Below are 23,772 nucleotides of genomic sequence, written 5' to 3'. Positions count from 1 at the left end.
GCGCCGAAGAAGAAGAAGAGCAGGGGGAAGAGCAAGGTGGTCGGCGAGTCATCGCAACCGGCTGTTGACAACACCACCACACGAAGGAAGTGGACGGAAGAGGAGTACGTCGCCCTGACCAAGGCGTGGTTGTCGGTTTGCAGACGATCCGCCGGCTGCGAACAACGGCGGATTGTCAACATGTGGGTTAAGATTAGAGCAGCCTACAAGAGAAACTGCCGCGCGGAAAGGACTACACCGGGGAGGAGTGCCGGAAGGGGTGGGAACGCATCGTGGCCGCTAGCCGGCCGATTTTCGGGGTTGTGCGCCAACGCCTCCGCATGAGGAGTAGTGAGCAGACTCAGGAGGACCGCCGGAGGATAGCGGAGAGTCTGTTCCCCAAGCCGGGAGTTTAAGGAGTTTACCTACCGGAACCGCTATCTCGGTGCTTGAAGGACTCCGAGAAGTTCCGGGCGGGGGTCGACGCTGGGTGCCCGAAGAAGTTGTGAAGCCGAACTATTCCGGCGATCACGAATGCGGCAGCTAGCGGCGGTTCCCACGACCTCCCCCTGATGCAGTGAGATGTTTCCGTCCCCTCCATAGTTTGCTCGCCGCACTCACCCGGTTGGCTAAAAGCGGGCGCAACGGGCAGCGAGGGGATCCTCCCCCTATCGCCCCAGGAGGTCCAGTCGGCGCCCCCTTCCCCCACCCGCGTACACCTTATTCTCGCGTCAAAAAACGCGGGAACAGATGTATAAGGTCTTCTAAGATTGGAGGGCCGCAACTGACCTCACGGAGAAGAGGTTTCTTCACTCGATGCTCGAGAGCATGTATGTCGATTTGGATGTCGCGAGGGCACAAATGGAGGGCTCAGACGCGGGCTCAGATGCCACCGATGTGGAGGTCCCGAGTGGCAGCGGCAACGGCGGCGACGGCGATGAGGAGTAGAGAGAGGCGGGGCTCGTGTGTGGATGCTCGGTTTTTTATTTATTATTATGTATTTTTTTTTATCTATGGACCTTTTTTTTATTCAAATGAAATGAATGAATTTTCCCGTATATGTCTCGTAAATTTAATTTCGTAATTTATCGTAAATTTAATTCTGTAAATGTAGTTGTTTTTGAATTATTTTTATTGCGGCTAGCCTATTTGCTTAAAATGATGATGTGTCAGGTGGAATTTTAGTGCTGATGATGTGGTAGGGAGGAAGAGTGGCTAGCCTGTAGTTAGTCGTGACTGGCCTAAAGCCTTGTGGACGCTCTTATGGACCTGTAACGAATAATGCTTATTTATTTTATTATATTTGCATATGTACGTACGTTTATAACGTTTATTCTTAATTGGTTATTATTGCCTTCTTTTGTTATCGGCAGCAGTCCCACTGTTCCTTGCATTTCTATGTATCTTTACAGCCGTTGATTTTATCGTTTTTCTATTACTCTTTATATTTTGACACTTGTTCTAATGCATGCTAGTTGGTAGTAGTATATCTTTTTTAAATGAACTTTTTTATAAGGCATAAAAAAGAGAATAAAATCGGGAAAGTATTTAAACAACACGTCAGGATAATGTTTTATAATAGCTAGCAGTAAGCATTGATGCTATTACGCTTCATGGAGTTCACGTGAGGACAAACTTTATCTTTCCAAAAAGACTGATTAAAAGAAAGTAAATTGACAGAAACTTTATCAATTAGAAGCTAGAAATCGATAGCACCCAAAGTACAGTCAGAGATTCGCAGGTCTCTTTCACGTAATATCACCAGTAAGTTACCGCATTATTTTCAAATTATAAAATTACAGTTTAATATTCCATTCGCCCCGAATATTGTCCTACTTTGATTCGGCACAAATTTTAAAAAATATAAAAAAATATAGATTGAAAAAGTTGATGGTACGTAGTTCTCACTTTTATATATCAATTTTATAATATAATATGAGTGTAAAATGAGATAGAGATCCATAAGGTTTAAAGCCAAAAAATAGTAAAATGAGACAATTAGTATTTCTGTCAACTTTCAATGCAAATTTTTTAAATTATATTCTTTTCGTTCCATAAATTAAACACAGTCAAAATTTTATACTTTAGTCTCTTTCAATATTTTGTAAGCAACTCTAATTAGGACAACCTCATTCTATATTGGCAATATTCTACTAATTAATTTTTCTTTCTATCTCTCATATTTAATTTTACCATTTTCGCATTAACACACGTATCATCCTCAAAGTCCATTTTTTAGAATAAGGGAGTAGAGTAGTACTAATACACAATTGCAATTAGTTCTTTCGCTCTACTAGTAGGAAAATTAATAAAAGTATTCCAAAATTTAATTTTCAGTCATGAAAATGTGTAGCTTATAAGCAAATACAAATGTTTTTTTAAAACTTTTACTATCAGAAAATTGTTGCTTTAATAATCTAGTATTTCTAGTTTCGTTAAATTTCATAGCGGCATCTCTCACAAGTCACAAGCCATGAAATCTTTTCATGACGATAAATTGAACCGTTGACATTTTCGTTCTCTCTATTTAATCCTTATATTATGTACGGCTAAGGACATTATTATTAGATATGATCAGGAGGTTGCGTCTGTGCTAACTAATTTACAGTAATAACTAATAACTTTCAATATTTTGTGTTAAAATTATCAACACAAAGACATAATTATATCAATACAACATGTAAATTCAAATATATATTTTCAATAAAATCTCAATAATGTAGGTATTAAAACTAAACAAATAGCACTAGTAATTACATGTGCTACAAACATGAGATTTTTTTTGTAGGAGAAGGTATAGAAATGTAGTACAGTACTAAGAATTTAAGAAAGCAAACACAAAAGTGAACACAACAATCTTATTATATTGTCCAAGACAAACAAACACAAAGACGTAAAATTAACATGAAAGTAAAAGTGATAAAATCAAATCCCATAGTGAAAACCAGAAGCATGAAACTTAAGTTTAGTAACATGATCAATCTTCCTTATCATATCATCTCCAAGGCAGCTCAAATGATCTCCAACTTCACCCCTCCTAAAGAACGAATTGTACGGCAACGGGAACCCGCTTTCGGGAAGCTCGCTGGACTTGTTAACCTCTTGGTTGCTCAAAATCTCAAAGCTGCAAAGCCTCACTATCTTCTCAACTTGCTCCTCTCCATTTTCTCCAACAAAAGGACACCCCAAAAACTCACCAATTCTTCTCACATGACTCCTCGTATCTTCCTTGAGCTCTTCATAAGTCACAAACAACACTTTCTGAGGCATGTTTATGCTCACTTCCCTGTAACCGAGCACATGATCGTAGTAGGGCCCGAACGGGACCACCCCATCGCAGAACTGATCCACGGCAGCCTCCAGTTCCCATGGATCATCCTCAAAATCCTTGGATTTCTGCAGAAAATGCCACAGAGAAACGAGGGTGTCTTTAGGGTTTCGAGTTACGTACACGATTTTACAGTCGCATGAATTTAGGAGGTGTTGAAGGATCTGATGGGGCGCGTGTGTGGCCAAGATTCTGCCTTGCTTGGCAGCATCGTCGTTGAGGGGGGCTTGTTTTCGGACGTAGAGATTTGTCTCGAGGGAGGGGATGAGCTCCTGCGGGTGGTTGAGGGTCAAAACGGCGTCGTCTTGAGGGGAGGATCGGTGGGTGATGGAGTAGAGAAGGGCCTTGAGCCATGTGGTTCCGGTTTTGGGGAAAGAGGCTAAGATGATATCTGTGGGGAGTGGTTTGAATGTTTCTACCACTTCTTTTGTCGCTTCGAGGTATGTTTTTGTGAACCAGAAGCCATGGAATTCATACAGGGATTCACGAATACACCATTTCTGTTTTTCAAGCTCATTGTGTTTGGTGTCAGGATTTGTGGCTTCCATTTTACTTTTGGAATCTCAAGTGTTATAAGTTGGGTAATATATAGAACCAGCATTTGTGACCCCATATTAATTAAATAAAGATAAATTGTTATTCTAACACGCATGCGACAACTTAATTACATCATTCCTGATATTTTTAATTGTACTTCTGTTAGGAATTTAAGTGTTTATACGTACAGTACTCCCTCCATTCCATAATAGTGAAAGTGTTTCGGCACGCAATTTAAGAAAAATTATGTTAAGTGAGCTATGTAAAGAAAAATTAAAGTAGAAAATGAAAAAGGTAGAAAGAAGAATAAAGTAAGAGATAATAAAGTAAGTTAGAAGATTGTGTATTTTTACAAAAGAGGAAATGACTCCAATACAAGATTATGGAATGTATTAAAATAGTCAAGTGACTCCACTACTACAAAACGGAGGAAGTCGTAACAGCAAGGTTTTGAGTTATACGTATTTATTATTTTGCTGTTGATGCCAGCTACAATGCCTTTCTTTTGGTCGACTTAAAGAGGCACACTGCATCAGCCCTGCCAAGGTCGCCGAGCAATGATGAAATATCAAATTTGAGGTGAACTTCCTTGTCAAATTGGGTGCGTGGTCGACGTCATCTTAATCACTTACTCCTATTACATTTAATTCTATGTATATGATTTTTAAAAAGTAATTTAGATCGAGAAAGTTATATAATATGTAATTTAAAGTTTGTTGAGCATATGTTATAGTAATAGATACATAGAGGAGTGATCAATTGCTAACTAATTAGCAATCTCAAACTAAGATTAAATCTTAGTCATTAAATTAGAAGATTTAGTGGTTGAAATAATGACACATGGATCATATTTTTAATTAAGGGTATTAATGTCAATTCCCTCTCATTAAAATCATCTTAAAACTTTAAATTTACGTAACTCTCTCGATTTAAATTATTTTTTCACAAAAACTATATCAAATTAAAGATAATTTTATAAGGATTCCAACGATATCTCAATTGCATATGTTCCGACGACGTTCGGATGATGAAATTTGATAATTTTTATTTTAGTTTTCGTAAATGTTGATAACCATATTTTTATCAACAAATATATCAAAAAATCTCAATAAAACATGTAAAAATCTCAATAAAACCATGTAAAATCTCAATAAATATGTGTTGATATATTCTTGTACTAGTGTTGATATTCTTATGTCATATTGTTGATATTTGTAATACACTATGTTGATATAAAAAAACATTCACGAAAATTATCATATGATAACATAATGACAATATTACCCATTTGTTGATATTTTGTCTACTATTTATTGAGATTCGTAAGATTTAATCTCATCCACTCATTTTAAAATCTAGGTTGGAGATTTGGTCTTGATTTTGGATTAGGGTGCTATAAGCATTAGAATATGACCCACATACATATATCTACATCGTTATAAATTTATAACTGAATCTCACGAGAATCGGAACATTATGAGAGCTGAAATTTGTATTATAACATAATACTCCATCGGTTCCATAATACATGGCACACTTGGAAATTGACACGAGATTTTAGGTGATGTTGTTATGCGTGTTAGGTGGAAAGAGAAAATAGTATATTTATATTAATGTGAGAGGAGTTTTTTTCCAAAAAAGGAAATGTAACATCTTTTGCGGGATAAATTAAAAAAGAAAATGTGACATCTATTATGAGACGGAAGGAGTACTACAATTTCACTGTGACATCAAGCCTAGTCGTTCGATATTTTAAATTTTAATCATATGATTGATATTTAGTGTTAATTTGAATGTAAGATATTGTTCATTTTGATAATAACTCCATATATATGTGAAGATTTTTTTTGATGCTAAATGTCAAACCCTACTAAGATTCCAAGATTACATGAAAGGACTTGAATTGCATATTAAAATAATTAATATTGTTAGGTAAGGGGTGCGTTATATCGCTAAATTTTAAGTTGCTAAGAGCAACGTCCGACTGTGACTCTTCGATTTCAATTTGTACTTGCAAAATCTTTATGTACAATTATCTTTGCAATCTAGTAAAAATATGTAGTATATCGTCTCTATTTATCATAATTATATGGAAAGTTCACATACATATATAATAATGCAGAAATTGTAAAAATTAAAAATATGCATTTTTCTATAAGGCGCATCACATACATATTACTCCTATCATGACAAAAAAGAGAACAAGAGTTGATAAAAAGGCAGGAAAGAGATGGGAAAACCATGCAACTGACGCATCTCTGCAATTCAGTTTGTGGCACCTCTCTCTCGTGAACCAACTGCGACCTCAACTGCCCCTTCACCTAATTCTCACCCAGAATAATACCTCCACACACACACACACACAGAGACAAGACAGAGAGAGAATCTCTTATGCAGTTATAGTTAGTTCGATCTCTCTGTCTGTCTACTACCTAGGAAATAATGCTGCTAGTTTGCAGTTCACTTGTTTTTTCATGATTGACATTAAGAGTAGCCTTCTTCTTTCCTAGTATAAAAAGGTTCCACAAAACTCCCACTTCTCATCTCCAAACAAACCAACAACAAAAGGAAGGAAAACAGATTTTACATACCTTTTCAAGAATGTCTTGGTTTTGGACGATAATGTTTCTGAGTTTTGCAATCATCAACCATTCAGAGTCTAGACGTCACAAGCCATCTGCCGTTGTCGTTGGGACAGTCTACTGCGACACATGTTTCCAGCAGAATCTACCAAAAGCCAACCACTACTTCATTCCAGGTTTAGTTTCATCAAATGCTATTTCTAAGTTATGTTCAAAACTACTCCTATTACGTTACTTACAGATGAACCCGGTTCTAACATTTTCCGCCCCTCAGGTGCATCTGTCTCTGTAGAATGCAAGGACGCGAGATCAGGAAAGAGGTTCCGGAAACAAGTTAAAACAGACAGCCATGGAGAATTCAAAGTGCACCTCCCTTTCCCTGTCAGCAAACATACCACCAAAATCAGAGGATGTTCTGTGAGACTAATCAGCAGTAATAAACCATATTGTGCTGTAGCAGCTTCTGCAACTTCTTCAGAACTTCATTTCAAGTCAAGAAAAGATGGGACACATGTTTTCTCAGCAGGGTTCTTCACATTCAGGCCACTCAAACAACCACAAGTATGTAATGAGAAGCCAAGCATCACTAATTTCAATAAATTATCAAATCCTAGTGATCCAGCATTTGTACCACCAGTTCAAGATCAACCATCCTTTGGCAGCTTCCTCCCACCGCTGCCTCGACTACCACCACTGCCGCAGCTTCCCCGCCTACCACCACTGCCCGGAATCCCATTTCTGCCACCAGCACTACCTAGAAAGCAAGCAGCAACTAATGTACCAAATTTATCAGAAAATTTGCCAGGCACTCCTTTTCCACCAAATCCATTCAACCTACCAAATATACTTCCGCCAAGCCCTCTTCAGTTACCACCTATTACAATTCCTCCGATACTTCCTTCCCCTGTGCAATCAATTATCCCTCCTCTTTTACCTTCACCCAGTCCACCACCACCTTTGTTCAACCTGCCACCTATTCCTGGTTTAATTCCGTCTCCACCTCCACCACCACCTCCAGTCCAGCTGCCCTCATTTCCTTTCCAGCCAACCCCTGGTTTTCCTGGAGTGCCTCCTGCTAAGGTTGCTGCACTATCAGAAACAAGCTCTCCTTGATTTTAATTTAACATAGCTGCAATGTATGATAATCACATAGCCGTACACTCACCCTTGAACCTTCAACTTCACACATTTTATACTAGTGTACCGTTTCTTATCAAATGTGTCTTTACCACAGAATATTAGATTTTGACTTAGCAATGTCTGCATAACACAAGAAGAGAACGGAAAATCTGTACCTCACACGAGATGCTATCCAAGTGATACGTTTTAGCAGTAGCCAGAAATTGTTTGTTTCCATTGGTATTCCTGGTTACTAATGAATAATAATTCATGCTTTCTTGAAGTATTTGCTTAACAAGATACACAAGCATATGAACAATTTCTGTCATGATTCTATACTATAACAGCACAAAACAGATGCATTAAACCTAATATCTAGATTCTTTAAAATAGCTAAAACTGTCTTGAGTACTCAAAATTCAAGAGAGAGAAAAAAGGAAATTAATATTTCAAAACATCACTTTCTATCAATACATAAAACTAATAAGCGGTCGACTTCTTTTAAATTGAAACTGAGCGAGCCAAAACAACAAAATTCACTATAGCAAAGCATACAATACTTAGGAAATCAATGAGTTCCAAATGATTGGTAATATTGGGGTCTACACGGGCATATTTGCAGTATTTAGTTCATCGCATCATAGTCATCCAGTTTATCATTGTACTCCAAGACCTTCCTTCTTATCTTTGATGTATCTACCCATGTTATAAAGTCTTCCATATTTCTTGTTACAAGAAATGCTGGATCGGTGACGGTATCAGGTCCTACTCGAATATGTCCTTGTTCAATATAAGTAACTGATTCTTTCAAGTGCTCCGCAAACTTCAATCTGACCAAGACAGTGGCAAGCCTACGTCTGAAGAAAAAAGACACCAATAAAGCACTGTTAGCATTATCAATATTTCCTCTGCTTGTTGAGAGCTTTCTACTGGTAGTTTCACTATGTCAACATTTGTGGTACTCCAAAGCCATTGTTTGTTATTTTCTATAAGCATTAACCATCAGGAAAAAAGATTCAAAACCCAACAAGATTTTCATGAGGAAAACCTGTGGAGAATAATAATCTGCAGTAAGATTCTGATAGAATAATTGTGACAAAATGTATTTAGCTAATAAGCACTGGGACAGGTACTAAATACGAATATGATATGATACAGGCTAAAAATACGTCCATTTCTAAAAAACTATGATACAAATACATCCAAAATAAGTATATATATTGATAACACTTTAATACAATCCAGTGTCCTGGGCATCCCCTAAGCATTTGGGAAGGTTGTTATCTTCTTGCTATAAAAGTAGTAGTAGTAGTAGTAGTATAGAGTTTCTGTATAGCATTATTTGATTTCTTATGCCAATTAAAATTGTGGAGCATATTACACTAAAGGATTTATTGATACAGAACATCGCATAAATGTGTTGCATTTTCACCCTCACTTACCGACAAAATGATGACACAGAGAGGCGCTCACACAGAGCCAGACTTTTACGAGATGGTATAACACCCATGTTGTACCTATATCAAAAAAATATCGATAAATAAGACGCCAATAACATAAACTGAACCAATCTTTCTTCAGTGCTACTGTGCAATGTACTACAACGCAGAAGTTTAAAGAAACAGTGATAACAGATCAGAGCACTCTTCCAATAACAGCAGAATAAGTAGCCATATCATGCAAGATAATTTTTGATAAATCACTAAAATCATGCAAGTGAGCATGTCATAAGTACCCATAGGCAATTCACCTATAAAATATCAGCATCTTTACTTTACTCTGCAATTGGCTTTCAGCCTATCACATAGGGAGTATATGGCTTCTTATTCATATTATCAACATCCATGTGTAATCCTGTGTGATACATATCAAAATTCCTCAGCAAAGACAACTTCCTTAACCAAACCATAGGAAGAACATACGAAATGCCTGTTACTTCTACTTGTTTCACACTTCCACTAATATTAACCTGATACTGTTCAATAATTTTCGTTGTTTCCTCTAACTTTTCCTATAGCAGGGACCAAATAAGAATTTATCTTCCAGGCCAATAAACTGAGGCAAATTACTACAGAGTAAGTTGGCTGTCTTATAAGTATCGAAGAGGATCTAGGATTGCAAGGGATCTCAAAAAAAGATATATTTACTTTAAGATGTCTCCGAAAAGGCAGCGAAAGAATTTGTTAGTCCTAGCATTTTGAAGCAAATTTACGCATTCATATTGAACTGCAGCGTTGTTAAAAATCTTAAATAAAGACTGAATTACACAAACCAATATCTAAACAACACAATCAAATGCGGAGGTGGTCAAAAAACAAACTTCCATTTAAAATACTTACAGTTTTTCAAGAAGGTTATCAGTCATCTCAATTCGATAAGGATCTCGCGCATCCATCTGTTTAAGAATGCTGACCAGCTTCTGCACTGTTCTACACAAACGTGAATACCTGAAAGAAAGAAAAAGTTATCGACAAATTTCTTACCGATCCAAATACGTAAAATATGATAAATGATTTTACTTTTTGTAATCGTCTCTGCCAGTAACGTGGTAACGATGCATTACAAGGTTTTCCCTCTGCCCTCCTTCTCTCTTCCATTCTAAAAAGTTAACCTTTTTTAGCAATTTCTTCTCGTGAAACTTTAGCTTCCTCATCTTCTAGGGGAGAGACGAGTATGGGAGTAGAGATACACAAACGGAGATAAACCTGTGATAAAACCCTAGAAATTGGGAATCGATTTAGTTTCTATCGGTATTGGGCGACGCCCTACTAAGTTCAGGCCTCAGTACCGCTCAGGCCCATGTGTGAAGCAGCTCGGATTGAATCACACTTATTAATATTTCTGGGCCACTCCAACCCACTGATAACACAAATTCATTATCTAAAGCTGAAAAAATTAAGGCATAAACAAATCAATTTACAACAAAAACGGCTTCTTCATATTCTTCGACTAAAAAATTTTGAAAACCAAATTAGAAAATACTAGTACTAGAAACAATTGCAAACAACAACATTCCAAACCACCAAACAATATTTTTGTTTAGTTTCTCCTTCAAGTTTTCAAGCATGATTTGCCCGAAACACTAACGGCGCGTTTGATTAGTCAGTTAGGATTTCTTAAGAAATGGTGTTGGGCAAGAAATGGTAAATCATTTCTCTAGTTACAAAAACTAATATCCTTGTTTGGTTTCTCATTTAGCATTTCTTGATGATTTGGTAAATGATGTTTGGTTTCCCATATAGCAAAAGTGAGATATGGAAATACATTTTTGCCCATGAAATTTTTATGTGTTTACAATTTTATCCTCCAAAACCTAATTCATGATAATTAATTTTTCACTCCATCCGTTTTATGAGTCTATATTTGATATATCGGATAAACTAAAATCTAAAGTAATCCTATACATGTTGCTCAAAAAAATATTTGGTCAGATAAATCAAGTGTGTTTAACTTTTAATTCAAATATTTACAATTCTGTCAAAATTCATATTGAGAAATACGGTTGCTAAAGTTTTTTTTTCAACCTCAACTTAGTTATGAAACTATAAAATGGTTACAAAATATAGCTTATAATTTAAATTTATATTAAATGAACTTCAATAAAATATAATGATATATATTTAATACATGCTCATAGAAATATTTATTTATTACTCCCTCCGTCCGCGAATAAGAGTCCCGGTTGAGTTGGGTGCGGGTTTTAAGATAAGTCTGAGTGTAATAATTAAAGTGTGTGATAGTGAAATGTGGGACCTATTTATATTATTATTTGCTTTATTCTTTGGAATAATGAAATCTAACATTAAGAGAGAGAGTGAGAAATTGCAATCAAAGTGGATTAAAATTAATTGCACCTTCTAAATTAAGGGAACAATGGGGTCATTTTTTATACTCCCAAGATAAAATGTCTAACCGGGACTCCTAATGGCGGACGGATGAAAATGGCCAACCGGGACTCCTATTCGCGGACGGAGGGAGTATGTAAATTCATTCATTGTTTAAGACTTGAAGTAGCAAATGTGTCTAGCAATAAGTCTAATAATTATATTTATGAAAAACTATACTGAGAAGTGGAGTAATTAATTAATAATAAGCCGACTTGCCCTCTAGTTTACTCCCTCTGTCCGCGAATAAGAGTCCCGTTTTTCCATTTTAGTCCGTCCGCGAATAGGAGTCCCGGTTCACTTTTACCATAAATGGCAATAGGGCTCCACCTGAAGTATGATCAAATACAAACCCTCTATAATACAAACAATACAAACTTTAATCCTATACACTTTATACGATTAATCTACGGTTAATATATGAGACATTTCTAATGTCAACATTTCCTACAAATCTGTCAACAAAGGGTGTATATGGAATTTGATTTTTTCATCAGTTACAACACTCCCTAATTTCATGCCAATCTGCCATACTACAAATAATAATTGAATGTAACAGTTTAATCGATGAAAAGTCAATTATGCGTCCCTAATTTATCTCCAACCTCCCAAACTACCATTATTATCATTTTCGGAAAGAGATTAGCGTAATATAGTTGTCTACCAGATTATCATCATTATTATCTCCAACACATTCATTTTGCTTTACATATAATCTAGTTATCTACCAAATTTTTTTCCATTGTTGACATTTTAGACATTTTCTCACATGTCAACAACAAATCTCAATGTCTATAACAATATCTACATTATTCATTGATATCAATACCATGTCAACACGTCTACAACAACATCTACTCGGATGTTTTCACTGATTTCGCCAACATACAAACACGTCTACGGGTTGTTACTGTCTGCAAATTTTTCAAGTTTTTTACTGAAACGATTTTCTACAAATGTCTGCAAATTGATGCAGTTTCAATTTTTTTTCCAATTTTTTAAGCATCAAATGTCAAAATATTATTGACTTATGCTGTTTCACTAAATTTTTCTCACCAAGGTTTTTTTCCACAATCACACACTGAACAAAGAATCGACCTGAATATCAACACTGTCATAATTGAATAAATCAACACCATGTCATAATGAAACCTGTTCAAATGAAATACATTCAACGAAATCACAATGGAGAGAATACCAATACCAGGTTTCATAACTTGAAACAAATTCCTAATGTTGATAATTCATTTAACAAAATCGACAGGTTCTCCAGCCAAAAAATCCCAATATCAATATCCAAAAACTACCATTAACATTTAAAAAACATATAGTCAATTTCAAATCATCTCAGTTCAACTTGTTTTTCTTCCTTGCGGGCTCATTGTGTTGCTCGTTGCTGGGAGTTCAACATGTCATTCTCTGGCAATGTTGAACGGTGCAAGGAGCATGTCGTTGGAATAGAGGCCACGTCATACTCGAGAAGACCACCAAATCCAAGTTGCCGAACAACAGATTTCTGCTTTTCGTTGAGAGATTTAAGAAGGTGCAAAATGAACATTGTAGTTATCTTAATCCGTAGATGCGGTCTCTTGGCTTGTATCGGCACATCCACTACAGATTCCGATTGCTTACTAGATGCGCTAGATCGCGCCCCACTCCTATCACCATCTGCTACTGCTTTTCTCTTAGATTGACGTGTTGTTGATCAAATTAAAGCACCAAAAGTTGCAAAAGATCAATGAGAGCACCAAAAAAATTACTCCCTCCGTCCCCCAAAATTTGTCACCATTTGACCCGGCACGGATTTTAAGAAATGTAATACAAAGTGGGTTGAAAAAGTTAGTGGAATGAGGGTCCTATTTTTATATATTAGTTTTATAATAAAATGTGAGTGAGAATGAGTTAGTGGAATATACTACCAAAAATGGTAAAAGTGAAAGGTGACAAATTTTTAGGGACGGACGGAAATAGAAATAGGTGACAAATTTTCAGGGACGGAAGGAGTATTTCATTCCTATGTCAATATGTAGACCAAGTTAGAGGTTCAGGAACCGGCGGTTACGGTTCAGGAACCGCCGGTTCCGGTTTCGGAAATTCTTAAACCGGAACCGAACCGCGAGGGTGTTTCACGGTTACGGTTCTGGTTCCAAAACCGCGGGTTTCGGTTTCGGTTCTGAACCGACGGTTTTTTACAGTTTTTCACAGTTCCGAACCTCGGTTTTTTGCGGTTCCGGCTTGGTTTCACGGTTTTCCGGCAGTTTTTCGCGGTTCCGGTTTAGAACCGCCCGGAACCGGCTGTTCCAGCACGGTTTCGCTTAGAAATTTTTTGAATCTGAACCGAACCACGGTTCAAAAATTGACGGTTTTGGTTTGGGTAAATTCTCACGGTTTCGATTCAGAACCGTAACCGCCGGTTACGGTTTCGGTTTTAACCACCGGTTATGTAAACCTTGGGCAGGTCTAGACCAAGTTAAGCAATGTCAATGAGAGCAACAAGTGTCAACACAAATGTCAACATAAATGTCAACACGAATGTCAGTAGGTATTCATGTCGAATGATGTATCACAAACAATAAAAGCTTATTGTTGAAAGGAAAGCACTCAAACACTACAAAATTTATTTTGAATATAGTAGATTTAAGAGATCGAATGCACCAAATCATAAAAAAAATGAGTAATGAAAACATATACTGCAAAACAAGCAATGATGAAGTCAATATGATCAGCCAAACAACGAGAGAATACTATGTCAATTTCAATGTCACCAGGATCAAGTACAAATGTCAATGAAAACAGGATCAAAGACCAAATGTCAAGTACAAATGTCAACGAAAACAGACCAAAAGTGGTAATATCAATTTCACTTTTAATGTCAACGGGATCTTATCATAGTCACATCCAAGAACTCAGTAGGATCAAAGACAAAACATTGCTGATATCATTTTCAAATTTAATATCAACAAGATCTTATTACCAAAACACAACCAGCCAAAGCAATATCAATGTCAACCTAACCTGCCACCGTACAAACGAAACAGTGCACTACACATACGAGCAAATTACATTCGGCATTGACAAACAAAGCAACCAAAATTCACAAGAAATTTCAACAAAACTTTTCCAACACACAGCCAAAAGCTCATGTACACTCCAGAATGTCAGTAACACAACATCAACCAAAATTCAGAGTTCTACTATACGAATTTTGCTGAGAATTCAACCAAAATTCAGAGTTCTACTAAAATTCAGAGTTCAACCAAAATTCAACCAATTTTTCGAGTTCAACCAAAATTCAGAGTTCTACTAAACAAATTTTACTTGGTACAAAAAAAATGTGAGTTTCTCAACATGTTCTAGGTTTTTGGCCAATCATACGTAAAAAAAAAAGAAATTGGATGTCAATAAGGAGTGGAAAAATAGTTATTGTCACCAAAAAAACAAAAACCCATGACTTAAAAATGTCACCACTTTTGAAAACTAGGGTTTTCAGCCGGAAATCTCACCTTCGGATGACTCTGCTGCCGCTTGCCTACGTCGCTTCACAGAACTCATTTCGCCGCCGGAGAGGAGTCGCGTCAACAGCGACGAGGAATTGCTGAGTCCGCCACTTCAAATATTGCCGATTTATTGGAGAGAAAAGATGAAAAGTTGGAATGTAGTGAAAGAAGAGAAATGAGATGTGAATAATGGTCGGAGGTTGAAGAGACACAATTATTAGGATTGCATAATCTCAACAAATTTAATGATTTTGACTGATTAATTAATTCTCTATATTACCCTTTGTTGACAGATTTGTATGGAATGTTGACATTATTGATGTAAAGTATATTTACCGTTCATTAATTGTATTAAGTGGGTAGGATTAAAGTTTGTATAGTTTGTATTATAGAGGGTTTGTAGATTATCATGACCCGGGTCCCACCTTCCACTAACTCATTCCACTCATATTTCATTTAAAACTAATATATACAAGTGAGACCCTTATTCCACTAACTTTTTTCCACCCACTTTTCTTAACATTTCTTAAAACCCGTGCCACCCATAAATGGGGCTCCTAATGGCGGACGGAAGGAGTATTATATTTGTCCATTAATTTATTAGGCCCAACATATCCAGCCCACTCATATATCATCTTCTTCCCTTAGTTTCTGTGCGCAGAACTGCAAATCTCCATTTTCGGTGACAAACTCCATTGTCGTCATATTCCGATAACCTTCTTCCCTTGTCTTCTCCATCGCGAAGAATGAAGACGCTCAATTAGGTTTCAGATTGTGAATTGAAGGGAAAATAGGGAAGGTTGGGTTTATTTGAGATATTTCATCTCCAGATGCACGTAACTCACGGATGCAGAAACGGTAAATGAGGTGAACCCCTAAGTTTTGGTAACTCAAGAAACAATCTGTTTTTGCCGGGCCTTGGCCCAAAACTTGGGCTTTGGAGTTACCGAAACAGACGAACCAAACTTGGATAGCTTAAGAAATAGGTCAGTTAGCAGCCCTAACTGACCAACCAAACACACCCTAAACAAATCTAGTACAACAAGGAAAAGAAGATATTTTTCCCTTCATCCGTCATTAGGAGTCTAGATTTACCAATTTAGTTTGTATTAAGAGTCATGGTTCACTTTTCGGGCTTGTTTGATCGCCTTGTTGGCAATCTTTGGATATAGCAAGATAGTAATATATTGTGGTGTTTCTTGATTTCCTAGATATAGTTACGTATCATATTTTAGTGTGTGGATGTCCAGTTGATACTATCTCAATTAAATATATGTGTTTGATTAGGCAGGCCATACCAAAAGATAAGATTTTGAATTGACATCAATGACCCTGCTTTATAAAATAAAATTGCAATTTTATCCTATGAAACCCTTATTGGCACCAAATACCAAATAATTCATCTTCATTTGCCGCCACTTGACGTCCATTTTATACAAGCAATCCATCTCACTTTGAAACTTGCAATTAGCTCTTGCGGAAAATCGGAGGAAGTCGACTACATGTATAAATCCAAAATATTTGTATCTATTATTGAAACTCATCGTGCAATAAATATAGTGGTTCATATGGGTGTGTCATGCTTTCTTATTGATTGTGTAATGTGTTTGTTCTTTCAACTCAAAATTTAAGAACTGAATTTGCCAGCCTTTAATACGTTCATCTCCCAATTGCTTTATAGCTCTGTCTGCGTGATTTACGGCATCATGGGAGACCATATTCATGGCAATGATAGTGGTAGCCCACTTAGCGATGGTAAGTGTAGAATCAACCTTGTTGTTTTTCACATGAATAGAAATAAAAAAAAGTCATAGCATTTAAACCTTTTTTTTTTGTTGCTTTAGAACATCAGAATGCAGGCAGGGGCAGGTTGGAGAGAATCGATCGGTCGCATCGTTGCTGGTCTGATCGAGAAGAAGCCATTCTTATTGTTGACTTGAAGGATTTGGTGGCACATGGTTGGAAATCGAATAATGGTTTCCGAACAGGCTACTTAATGCGAATTGAAGAATGTCTGAAACGTGAATTTTCTACCACTGATATTAAAGTAGAACCACACATTAAGTCAAAAATCACAGCATGGAAGAAGAACTATTACTCTCTCTCAACTATCCTAGCTCGTAGTGGGGTGGGATTCAACGCACATAATGACTTTAAGAGCGACTGTGATGATGAACATGTTGGAACTGGCAGCGGAAGCGGGCGCATAAATAACAATCACATAATAATCAGATCTATTTAGCAGATTATTTAGACAAAACCTATTCGCGTAATTATCACATGTATCATGCTCATAACTTGAATTAATCATGCTTTAAGAATAATGAAACCTAAAACATGCTTTTCTACGGAGCAGAAAAATACCTAATTAATTCTCCAAAGAATTGAAGATGGCTAGCTTCTTCTCCACGTGATGCTTTGAGTATTAGACCACAAATCTTCTTTCTGGTTCCCGAACTGTATCCCAATATCAGTGTGGGCTGATCTTACTAGAATACTAGGACTTAAATAAAGAAGACATAAGAAATCCTTTTTGGAATAGGAGAGGAATTCGAAAATCTCCTCAGCTGGGGAGGGGAATTTTCGAAAATTACAATAATGAAAATTGTGTTATTTCCATCTCCTTTATTCTCCTATTTATATTAAGATCTATCGAAGGTTTTGGATATGGGCTCATCCAATTTACTTTTTACTAATTAAATTGAACCCACAATTTAATATAAGTTATAATTGGAATATTACGAAAGCAACCACTACAGAAGTAATATTGAACTCTCCCCATCCAAATCCGAAATTACAAGTAATCCGGGTTTCCGTTTATCTTTCATTTCCCGCGCTTAAGATTAAAATGTCCATTAATTAATTAATGTCCGCTATTGACTTAATTAATTAACTTCTTATTAATTCCAAGAGTGGACTTAGCATGAAACGCTTATTTATTATTCATAGAGTAATCACACTCCAACTAGCTAGGTTCCGAATAATAAAACCTTGTTTCGCGCTCCTCTTGAGGACATTATCAAACGAGACTCACCTCGCGCAAGATTCAATATAATAGCAATCCTAGCACCGCTAGATATTGATCACCACTACCCAATATATCAGGATCATTGGGTTACGAAAAACCCGCACCATTTGATAAGTCAAAGTAGTGCATAATCAATACCGTATGCTCAATGCTAACCTACATTGATTAAGAAATAAATATTTATCAAGACCTCGCCTTTCAGCAGATAGCCTAAGGCAAGTCTTGCTGTTAGATCCGTTCAGTGCTATACCACACCAATGTCATCTTATTTCAGTAAGGCTTAGAAATATGCGGACTGACATTGCAACCTTTCTCGATGGATAGTCAAATTCCAACTAGGTTGTGAAATTCATCTTTTTCTTTGTTTAGAACTGACCGTATTACCTTAAAGTGGACGACGCCCACAACCGGTCTACTAAAACAAAGACTTAGACTTTGTTAAGTTAACTTATACATTTAAACATGCATTAACATCCATTAAATGTAAAACATAACAACATTATGACAAAAATAATCTGTTTTATTTATTGGAAAATAAAATAAGAGTTTTACAGTATTCAATCACTCGAAACGTGATTTCTAGTATACAAACTCTAACAAAGCAATGGAAACCCGAATTAATTATAATTTCGGATTTGGATGGGGAGTGCAATATTACTTCTGTAGTGGCTGCTCGTAATATTCCAATTAAAAGCTTATATTAAATTGTAGTTCAATTTAATTAGTAAAAAGCTAATTGGAGGAGCCCATATCCAAAACATTCCATAGATTTTTGTCTGGGCTCAATATGTGACTTAATATAAATAGGAGAATAAAGGAGACAGAAACATGAGTTGTTACACTTCATAATTTTCGTCCCCCTCTCTACATAGAAAATGGACGATTTTCTCTCCTCCGTGAGATAGGTTTTCCATATTCTTTATTTAAGTCCTAGTATACTGGTGTGATCAGTCCACCCTGATATCAGTTTACAGTCCGGGAACCAGACAAAAGATCCGTGGTTTAGTACTAAAGATCTTCACGTGGAGAAGGCGCTAGCTATCTTCGATTCTTTGGAGAATCATCAAGGTATAATAGCTAAACCGTAGAAAAGCATGTTTTAGGTTTCAATTAATTTAAAGCATGATTTATTTGAGTTATGAGCATGATACATGTGATAATTGCACGAATAGAATTTGTCTAAATAATCGTCTACATAGATCTTGATTATCTGATTTATTTGTTGTGCATTAAACCAACGCACGCTTCCGCTACCAGTCCATTCAATTTTTGGCATGGATTATATCAATACCGTTACCGCATCGATATTTCGGTATACCGTTCTGTTTGGTACGATACACCGAAAATTCAATAAGTATTATTTTTAATATATTTCGGTATACCAATAATATTCAATCATACCGCATATTTAATATGCATTGGTATAACGCGGTAAAAGAAAATTCATATTGTTATTGTATCAAAAACTTATGATACAATATCGTATCGTACCGAAAATTACGGCATACTGAAAATTCGATATTTTTTGGTATTTTTCAGTATGACACGAGCGATATATCTTTTTTTGGTATATTTACCCACCCCTAAGTAGGGGAGTGATCAATTGCTAACTAATTAACAATCCCAAACTAAGATTAAATCTTAGCCATTAAATTAGACGATCTAGTGGTTGAAATAATGCCACATAGATTATATTTTTATTTAAGAAAATTAAATAAAATTAGAGGTTATTAATGTCAATTCTCTCTCGTTAAAATCATCTTAAAACTTAAATTTACGTAACTTTCTCGATTTAAATTATTTTTTCGCAAAAAATATATCAAATTAAAGATAATTTTGTAAGGATTCCAACGAGATCTCAATTGCATATGTTCTGACGACGTTTGGATGATGAAATTTGATATTTTTTATTTTAGTTTTCGTAAATGTTGATAACCAGATTTTTATCAACAAATACATCAAAAAATCTCAATAAAACCATGTAAAAATCTAAATAAATATGTGTTGATATTTTCTCAGATACTAATGTTGATATTCTTTTGGCTATATGTCATATTGTTGATATTTGTAATACACTATGTTGATATAAAAAAATATTCACGAAAATTATCATATGATAACTTAATGACGATATTACCCTTTTGTTGATATTTTGTCTACTATTTATTGAGATTCGTAAGATTTAATCTTATCCACTCATTTTAAAATCTAAAGATGGAGATTTGGTCTTAATTTTGGATTAGAGTGCTATAAGCATTAGAATATGACCCCCTAAATAAGTCATCTATGTGTAACTTTTATCCATAAAGTTATTTTCAAAAATATTATAAATCTAAGAGAAATGTTATGATATTATCAGATTCTCTCGCTCTATAAAAATAGAGACTTTTGGGACATCACAGATTATAATATAAAATTAATAAAAAGTAAATTATATTTTTAATAAAATATGGGTATTAATGTATAAAATTGTACTAGTACAAAATAACGTTTGTTATTGGAAGGAAATATTGACATTTCTCCTCCATTTTGGAAATCATGTTCTGTAGTTTCCAGTATTCGTGATGGGGGCTAGCTTATAGATAGCAAGACTAAATAAAAGATTGTAGTCGTAGATTATATAGTAAAATAATTATTTTAGTAAAATCGTGGGCAAATCTGGTGTGGGTGGGGGCAGCACCCAACCCAACCACTTTGTGTCGGTGGCGAGTCTCTTCAGCATTCCCCTCTTTAATCCCTTTTCACTCTCTGCTCCACTCTGCTACCCCCTTAGCATTCATTTGCTCCGATGGTTCCCTCCGATTCCCAAACCGTCAAAAAACCCCCCAAACCTTCCAATTTCATCAAGTCCACTCTCCATTCCATCAAGATCCACTTCTCCTCCCACCCCCGTTTCTGGCTCTTCATCGCCTTCCTCTGGGCCCAAGCCCTAATCATCTCCATCGCCCGCACTCCTCCCCTCTGCTTCCCCGACCGCTCCTCCTCCTCCCCCTCCCCCTCCGTCCGCTACGTCCCGATCCACTCCACCACCGCCACCCTCCCAGAGCCTCCTCCCGCTCTATACACCGACGATTGCCCCTCCGGCCGCGTCTTCTCCTACGACCTCCCCCCTCCTTCAATCGCGACCTCGTCGTCCCCAATTGCACCGATCTCGACTTCTGGAATTGGGAATGCGGCATCATCTCCAACCACGGCTACGGCCGCGCCGCCTCCGAGCTCCGCCGCACCCTCCCCGGCGATCTCCACAAATCCTGGTACCACACCAATCCATTCTCCCTGGAGCTCCTCTTCCACCACCGCATCCTCAAGCACAACTGCCGAACCCTAGATCCGGATCTCGCCACCGCCTTCTACATCCCCTTCTACGCCGGGCTCGCCGTGGGAAAGCACCTATGGGGTAACGACACGTCAGCCAAGGATCGTCATTGTAAAATGATGCTGAAGTGGGTTAAATCGCAGCCCTACTGGAAAAAAATGAACGGCTCCGATCACTTCATGACCATCTCCCGAATCACTTGGGATTTCCGCCGTTTGACCGATCCCGGCAAATCCTGGGGCTCCAGCTTCCTCAACATGCCTTCGATGCAGAAAGTGATCCGATTCATCGTCGAGAAGTATCCCGGCGACGACATGGACCTCAGCGTGCCCTACCCCACCGGATTCCACCCCAAAACACCGGAGAGTTTGATCCAATGGCAGAGCTTCGTGCGCGATTACAAGCGCAAGAAGCTCTTCTCCTTCATTGCAACCGACGATAAAAATTGGGGGAAAAAAGACCTCCGCCGCCTCATGACTGATTACTGCCGCCGCGAATCAAGCTCCTGCTTCTCCGTGGACTGCGGCGTGAGCGATTGCACGAAGAATTCGTCTGCAACGCTGATTCCGCTTCTGGAATCGGAATTCTGCCTGCAGCCGAAGGGGGAGAGCTACACAAGCAAGGCGGTTTTCGAGTGCCTGGTGGCTGGCTCGGTCCCGGTTTTCTTTGTGAAGACGTCGTACGAGCAGTATGAGTGGTTCTTGCCGGGGGAGCCGGAGAGTTACTCGGTTTTTATAGAGGAGGAGGAGGTGAGGAACGGGACGGTGGCGGTGAAGGAGGTGCTGCAGAGGTACAGCAAGGAGGAGATTCAGAAGAAGAGGGAGAGAGTGATCGAGACGATTCCGAGGATCATCTATTTGAAACCAAATGCAGGGATCAAGAGCTTTAAGGATGCTTTTGATATTGCATTTGATGGGGCTATGGAGAGGATTAAAGAGGAAAAGGAATGGGCTGATTTCTTGCGCTGAAGGAAGGGATTGAGACGTTGAAGAAAAGGAATGGAGAGATGAGTTTTTTTTTTTTTCGTTTTTGTTTTTGTTTTTGTTTTCTTACTTGTGTTATGAAGATGAGTTTGGTGATTGATTAGGGAAAGTAGCAGAAATGTGTACAATGTAATGTGATAGATTTTTTCGGGGGCTTTGGGGGAGGGCTGGAGCAGCAGCAGCAGCAGCCCCCTCAAACACAAGCTGAGATTGCTTATTACTAGCGTCTGTTTATTTCAACATATAATTTGGCGACTTGCACAGGTTAGCAGTTTGAATCTTTACCAGTAAGAGATACATATTTGGATGTGGTTGAATAATGGATACTGAATGGAGTAATGGTAGTGGTGTAAACACCTCGCAAAGATGGAAGATCAATAGATAAGTAATATTAGGAGCTTCTTTTCTTTATACTCCATCCGCCCCATTCTAAGTGAAGCATTAGGAGCCTCTGCACCTGCAATGGCGCCAACCTAAAATCTGCCACAACTTATTTCACCATTGTGTGTGAAGGTTTTCGATCATTTGCTAGTACATTTTTTTCAAACCCTCGTGGAGTCGAGCAACAACCTCAGCAATGATGCATTTACCAGCACTTGGATGTTGACGTTGGGCCGCAACGCTGCGAGTGGTGGCTCGGTTGCATTCCCCTTCCCTTTGCCCTCTTTTTTGGCCAATGGGACGACATTCAAATTGAAGGCATTGTTCCTGACCAATTAAATAAATATAAAAAGTTTTAGGTCCGGTGGGCACTATCGCCTTTTCTACGGCGTCGTTGAGACCGCCGAGCCCAAGAGCATCGGCTGCGGCACCTCTCGACGCACTCCCATGCCCCCAAACACTGCCGCACGCGGCCGGTTGGTTTTAGGCCCTACTGTGAATGCTCTTATGGGAAAACACAACAAGACGCAACAAAAGATGGAAAAATGTAAAATAAAAGTGGGAAAACGAAAAAGAGAAAGAACAAGATTGTATTACCACCTAACAAACGCTCGATTAAAGCATATGGGACTGAATATCATTCAAACTTTTTGAGCTAAAATCATGCTACTTTTGGTTGTCTTATTATAAATAATTTCTTTTAGCAAATAGAAACACTTTTACTTTATTTATTTATTTACTAAATTTTATCTCTTCTAAGTCTTAATTTACTCTATTTTATACTCCTTCGGTCACAAAAAATAGATCACTTTGTGTATGACACTAGATCACTTTGTGTATGACACGAGTTTTAATGTATAATTGGTAAAGTAAGAGAGAGGAGGAGAAAAAGTAGGTAAAGTAAGGAAGATAGGGAGAAAAAGTGAGTAAAGTAGGGGAGAGAGGGAAGAAAAAGTGGGAAAAGTACGAGAGATAAACTTTCCATTTTAAGAAAGTGATCTATTTTTTGTGGACGTCCCAAAATGACAAAAGTGATCTATTATTTATGGACGAAGGGAGTACTTTCTATGTTTTATAATTTACTCACTAAACATCATTTTTTTCAATCTTACTCCACTAAACATGCATTACTTATAAT

The 23,772-nt window shown here is 37.4% G+C and overlaps 3 protein-coding genes and 1 pseudogene across 3 annotated transcripts; 2 read left to right on the top strand and 2 right to left on the bottom strand.

The window, feature by feature from the left end:
• Positions 1–2,819: 2,819 nt before the first annotated feature.
• Positions 2,820–3,855, bottom strand: LOC125195130 (cytosolic sulfotransferase 5-like). Its single transcript, XM_048093324.1, has one exon. The coding sequence runs from the start codon at positions 3,853–3,855 to the stop codon at positions 2,905–2,907; it is 951 nt and encodes a 316-aa protein (XP_047949281.1). The 3' UTR covers positions 2,820–2,904.
• A 2,376-nt stretch (positions 3,856–6,231) lies between these two features.
• LOC125196147 (proline-rich protein 4) lies at positions 6,232–7,828 on the top strand. Its single transcript, XM_048094539.1, has 2 exons — positions 6,232–6,602; positions 6,701–7,828. Exons 1-2 carry the CDS (start codon positions 6,446–6,448, stop codon positions 7,537–7,539), a joined length of 996 nt encoding a protein of 331 aa, XP_047950496.1. The 5' UTR covers positions 6,232–6,445; the 3' UTR covers positions 7,540–7,828.
• A 135-nt stretch (positions 7,829–7,963) lies between these two features.
• Positions 7,964–10,341, bottom strand: LOC125196148 (U3 small nucleolar ribonucleoprotein protein IMP3). The gene is made up of 4 exons (XM_048094540.1): positions 10,065–10,341; positions 9,885–9,992; positions 8,988–9,062; positions 7,964–8,402 (listed from the first exon to the last, which is right to left on the bottom strand). The coding sequence occupies exons 1-4, from the start codon at positions 10,196–10,198 to the stop codon at positions 8,171–8,173; spliced, it is 549 nt and encodes a 182-aa protein (XP_047950497.1). The 5' UTR covers positions 10,199–10,341; the 3' UTR covers positions 7,964–8,170.
• Positions 10,342–20,606: 10,265 nt separating this feature from the next.
• LOC125196540 lies at positions 20,607–22,508 on the top strand (annotated as a pseudogene).
• The last annotated feature ends 1,264 nt before the right edge of the window (positions 22,509–23,772 follow it).

This window comes from Salvia hispanica, chromosome 6, assembly GCF_023119035.1.
Source record: "Salvia hispanica cultivar TCC Black 2014 chromosome 6, UniMelb_Shisp_WGS_1.0, whole genome shotgun sequence".
Classification (NCBI taxonomy): domain Eukaryota; kingdom Viridiplantae; phylum Streptophyta; class Magnoliopsida; order Lamiales; family Lamiaceae; genus Salvia; species Salvia hispanica.
Note: the sequence above shows the minus strand (reverse complement) of the source record. Positions and strands in the feature narration are given on the sequence as shown.